General features: G+C 29.0%; 1 protein-coding gene across 1 annotated transcript; it reads left to right on the top strand.

The window, feature by feature from the left end:
* Window positions 1–944: 944 nt before the first annotated feature.
* Window positions 945–5,125, top strand: ArgRS-m (arginyl-tRNA synthetase, mitochondrial). The gene is made up of 3 exons (XM_068771752.1): window positions 945–1,089; window positions 1,170–2,283; window positions 4,626–5,125. The coding sequence occupies exons 1-3, from the start codon at window positions 1,054–1,056 to the stop codon at window positions 5,123–5,125; spliced, it is 1,650 nt and encodes a 549-aa protein (XP_068627853.1). The 5' UTR covers window positions 945–1,053.
* Window positions 5,126–5,764: the final 639 nt, after the last annotated feature.

Genomic DNA, 5,764 nt, shown 5'->3' with positions numbered 1-5,764 from the left:
CGGTGATTGGTCGACGTACACCACGTGACTGCCGGAAGCGCCGATTTGACGCAGGATCGGTCCAATTCGTCTGACGTCACTGCATTCAACGACGAGTGTTACCGAACTTATCCGAATGCATTTAATGCATAAAAAAGATTACTTTTAAAAATTAAATTTAACGGAAAGTGTCAAAAATTACACCTTTTCATTTATGAATTCTAACAGTATCGGCAAAAACATTATTATTTACGTGAAAATTACAATTATTTTAATTTTATTCTTAACTTTTAAACTTTCCCTCCGAATCGGGAGTGGCAATCATCAATACGACGTGTCTAGATCTATGGTCTCTAGGTCATCAAAGACTACATTTTATTTTTTTAAGTGCATGTAAGGTATGTAAGGCAATAAAACAAACTTTTCATCACATAAAATATCTTTATATGTAAAAAATTACAAAGTAGATTATTTCCTGAATTATTGTTATTTGATTGAATTATTGTCATACATCTTTTAAATTGAACTAATTTAATTACCGTCAAGCATATAAAAAACTTTAAGTAAAAGTCTTATTAATTAGTTAAAAAATACTAAAACATGAAAATAGCTTTATCCATATAGTTAAGAGTTATTTACAAAGTTAATCAATTACTAAGTAAATTTTCACATTTTTTTTAAATCAATTAACGAATCATTAATGTTATGATTTTGATATAAGGAAGTCACATTAAAATATTATACGTAAGTTCTAAATTAATTACATGTTTTTTGTTATTTGATCATAATGTAGAACAAAAACTTTCCTGAAAACTTAACATATTGTAATATGTCTTTATTTCATTTGTCACTTCTTCGCTTTTTTCACATTCGATAATTTAATGCGTTTTAATTATTAGAAGAAAATTAAATAACAACAATATATAATTATAATTGACATTGACACTTGACAAAAGATACTAAATGTAGGCAATAGTTTGTATATATATAATTGTTTGTTATTGTTTATTTTTCCTGTAATTTATTTTTAACGTAACCAAAAATAATTTTTAAGAATCTGCATTACCAGTTACAATGAAAAGTAAATTAAAGCTTACGATACTTGATAAGGTTAGTTGCCTTATATAACGGCTATATAATTGGCAGTTTTACTTCTTTTCAATAAAATATTCCTTGGTATGTTGTTACAGGTACTTCAAAGTAATGCCTGCAGATATGTTGCACAGGATGTTAAATATAAGCATATTTCGTATAAACACAATGAAAGAAGTTTTATCATAAATGTAAACAACAGCATTATTAAGAAAAAATCTAATAGAGAACAATCTGAATTGGATAACAAAACAGAAAATTTGTTAGAATCAGGTTATTTCAGTGTTGACAGAAATGTGTTTATTAAAGAAATTCTAAATAATTCTGACTGGTTTATTCAACAGTCATGTTTAAAACCAAAAAAAGTTGTAATAGATTTTAGCTCTCCTAACATAGCGAAACCATTTCATGCTGGCCATTTAAGATCAACAATAATTGGTAATTTTATAGCAAACATTAATCATTTTTTTAAAAATGATGTTATAAAGTTAAATTATTTAGGAGACTGGGGAACACAATTTGGAGTTTTATATTACGGCTTGAACTCAAAGCATGTTGATCTAAATAAATTTGATAAAGATCCTTTAAAAAAGTTGTTTGATATTTATGTAGAAGCTAATAAATTGGTTTCAAGTGATGAAAACATATGCAAAGAAACAAGAAAATATTTTGCTAACATTGAAAAAGGTAATGTTAGCTTAGAAAATTGGAGAAGAATAAGGGAGATCACAGTTCAAGAAATTGATAAGGTGTATGAAAGATTAGGAATTAAATTTCATGCTTACCATTGGGAGTCAGACTACAATGGAAATGCTATTAAAGATATTATAAAATTACTAGAAAATAATAAAATAATTTTCACAAATGATGAAGGCAAGAAAGTTGCAAATTACAGAGGAAAAGATGTAACTGTTCTGAAAAGTGATAATTCCACTTTATATCTAAGTAGAGACATTGCTGCTTTACTAGATAGGTATGAGCGGTACAAGTTCGATAAAATGTTATATGTAGTTGACAACTCACAAACTGATCACTTTGGAGCAGTCTTTGATATAGTTAGACAAGTTAATAAAGAGTGTGCCGTTGGTTGTGAACACATAAAGTTTGGCAGGCTTAAAGGCATGAATACTCGTAAAGGAAATGTTGTATTTCTAAATGATATACTGGATGAAGCTAAATGTAAAATGGAGCAGCAGCAGAAGGCATCCAAAAGTAATTTAAATATTATATTACACTTATATATTCTAAGATGAAATCACATTACGCAGTAATAAGGCTATCTTTAGTTTTATCCATTTTTTTAATGATATCCTTAAAGGATTCAGAAAGTCATAATGTCTGAGTATTTGTGCAGTTTAAGTGGTGAGTAGTGAAGACCAGAGAAGCAATTTCTATGATCAACTATTTCCTACACTTCTGAAATCCAGACAATAAATTCATACTTTTCTAAAATCTTATAAATAAGAATTATTAAGAGAACTGGAAAGTAATGTAGTTTCTTTTGATATATTTTACAGAAAAATTGACTGATGTTTACCATATCGGCAATGAAAATTTGTGTACTAGATTGCAAAAGGTTATTGGTAATGAAGGTGGATATATTATTGATTAAAAATAAAAATGTAGTGGTGTGAATTTAACTTTAGAAAGCGACATTACTTTTCGGTTCCCCTAATATCTTATAACTAGATATTCTTTACCCCGACTTATAAAATTAAAATTTTCTTTTATTAAAATTAAACACATAAAAAAATTATAAAAACTTTTACACAACACACACACTACACTACACTACAAACTAGTACACAATTAATATTCAATAGTTATAGATTTAATTTTAATGCACTATTTAGTTTTTCATTTATCAAAAAATGACTTCTTCAACACTTAAAAATCTTGCTGATTTGCTTTTTGATGTTTGTAACATGATTTTAAAATACTTATCTTTATTTATATGTGTAATGAGATATGACTAATCATGCTGTTATAAGCTTTTGAAAGTGTAGTAACAGAAGTAGATTCAAAAACCTGAAAATTTTCAAAAATTAAATGAAAAATTGGTATGACACTACAGTTATCAGCTATATAGTTGCATTTCATGCCTACCAAATAAATAAATTCATCATTTTAACATATGTAATATGACATACCATCACACAAATGTTTGTTTGTGTTATATGTCCTACCTATGATATATAATGAAATAATTTTCTGTGAAATCTTTCGTACACTGAAAAGAATATTTGTATCATATTTCATCTCAAGCTCCGTTATCTTACTATTCCAGACTTCTACAGTATATCTAATAAATAATTTTAGTATACCTGTTCATGTAGTCTGTTTTGTATCTTTTTCCATTAGAAAACTAAGCTATGGTGTTTAGATTTACCTGAAGCTTTAAATCGGCGTTTCCCAATGTGGGGTCCATGCTCCACAAGAGTTTTGATTGTGTATTCATCATGTGTTTAACCCTTTCTCTATATTATCAAATATTAGATAGGGGGCGTAAGAATTTGAGGCTAAGGTGTGTACATAATACTTGATAAAGACTCCATTAGATCCAAAGAGTACTGGACTGAGTTTTGGTACCTTAATATAATATCCCATAGTTGGAAATCTAGTGGTGTAGATTCTTTTATAAACATCTATGCCTCTTAATTATAACCTTACTGTCTATTTTGTCCCTAGAGCCTAATAATAATAACCTTTTTCTATTACAATCAAAGATCTTTTAATCAATTCTACTTACTGCTATATGCATTGAATACTCAAGTTGTATCAGCTGTTTAATTTTATTTTTAACTATCTATATGCAAAAAATAAGACTAAACATACTCCATGTCTTGTTTTTTTGTCTGTCAATCAACATTGATTTTATTATATTTATTTTTTGCTATAGGTTCATATCTATATTACCTCAAATGTGAACTCAATATAAAAAGGCCTTGTGGTAGAACAATTTAATTCAACATATAAAATTATGTTACAAAATAATTATAATGATATAAAATAATGAGCAGTAACAGATATTGTCATTTCATCATTGGTTGAAAAGAGGGGACAGATAATTTAAAAATTATTTAGTTATAAAAACAACAATGTTAATGTCAGTAACAGTTATCAAATGTTGTTTGTACATAAATTATGTACCCATCCAGAATGCATTTGTACAGGGTTAAACTTTTGAAAATTATAAAGGGGTGAATGTATCAATAACTCATTGTAATTTAATACATGGTATATTCTTTACAAATGTTAATGGTTTCGGAAATAATAACTTAAGATTAAGCATTCTCAAAATTCTGAGTTTTTAAAATCTCACCTTGCAGACTTTGTACTGCCAGAAGTACTGCCTGCCGCATTCCAATCAATAAATTGATGTAGTATATTCCGGAGTCCTTACTTTATAGAGGGTGATTGGAAAAAAAAATCGTTAAGAAATACAAAACCCTGTTCCCAATTAAATAGAAGGTGGGAGGAGAAGTCCTCAATAGCAGGGGCCGAAAAGAAAAGAAAACCTAATTACTAATAATTTAATCTCTAATAACTTACAGATACGAGAAGCAGTGCAATGAATGAAGAGACATGTGATATACTGGGCACCACTGCAGTACTGATTAATGACTTGAAGCAAAAGAGGCAAAAAGACTATGTCTTTGAGTGGGATAGAGCTCTACAGAGTGAGGGTGACAGCGGTATAAAACTACAGTATCTTCACTGTCGGCTTATGAGCTTAGAGCAAAACTGTGGTTTGCAGATACCAGATATATGTGCTCCTGAATGTTTACCAGAGGAGGTTGTCGGGGATGTTGTGGCTGAATTGGCAAAATTTGAAGACATTTTACGAAGAGCTCTTGTTGAAAATGAAGCATGTATAATAGTGAATTATCTTTTCCGTCTAGCAAGGCATGTAAATAAAATGTTCAATGAATTGAGTGTGAAAAACGCATCAAATGATGTTGGAGCTCAAAGATTATTAGTTTTTCATACAGCGCGAAAAGTTTTGAAAACTGGCATGGAAATTTTAGGAATTAAACCATTAAATCAAATGTAAAGAACAATAAACTATATATAGTACCACTGGGTTTGAATTGTCTTTCGCTCTAATTTTATTTCAAGTTTCAGCTGGGCTATCTCTACAACTTAACGTTTCAGCATGTATTTTGACTATTATAAATGCTAATGCTATTCAAGAAAAGACATTCAAAGCAATTATAGCTAATTATTTTTCTCTTCAAGTCACCTATGGTATATTTTCAAATTGATACCATAGAGAGCAAACTGTTCCTATTATTCACTTTATATTAAATTGAAGAGAACTAAGTAATTAGATAACGTTATAACTATTGTAAAGTTTTGTAATTGTTTGAATTAGAGTGATATTTACAATCATTAAACTTTCGAAACAGAATAACATACGATAAATAAGATTGAAATGGGTTACTATATTTAAATTACATATTTTACAATACAATAGATAAAAGTAATAAGTATACAACAATTTAAAGTTTATATAAAAATTGATCTAAATGTAGAATTCGAAGAATGAATATGGAATGGCGTCTTAATTTGAATTCTGCATAATATCGTCTTCGGTCACGTTATGATGTGTCAGCGGTTCGCGCCTTGCCTTCTTGCGTCTCTTATCTCAGGTATCGGGTTCCAGAGACCGTATTGCTGCGCACGCGGTATT

Source organism: Battus philenor, unplaced genomic scaffold, assembly GCF_028537555.1.
Source record: "Battus philenor isolate CCGP_79_NKW_IND1 unplaced genomic scaffold, ilBatPhil1.0.hap1 SCAF_4, whole genome shotgun sequence".
Classification (NCBI taxonomy): domain Eukaryota; kingdom Metazoa; phylum Arthropoda; class Insecta; order Lepidoptera; family Papilionidae; genus Battus; species Battus philenor.
Note: the sequence above shows the minus strand (reverse complement) of the source record. Positions and strands in the feature narration are given on the sequence as shown.

What these genes read in the sequence shown, in the direction of transcription:
- ArgRS-m (XM_068771752.1), top strand. Translation starts at nt 1,054, where the DNA reads ATGAAAAGTAAATTAAAGCTTACGATACTTGATAAG. An exon ending in AGCTTACGATACTTGATAAG is followed by an intron (nt 1,090 to 1,169) that starts GTTAGTTGCCTT and finishes ATGTTGTTACAG; the next exon opens with GTACTTCAAAGTAATGCCTG. An exon ending in GCAGCAGAAGGCATCCAAAA is followed by an intron (nt 2,284 to 4,625) that starts GTAATTTAAATA and finishes AATAACTTACAG; the next exon opens with ATACGAGAAGCAGTGCAATG.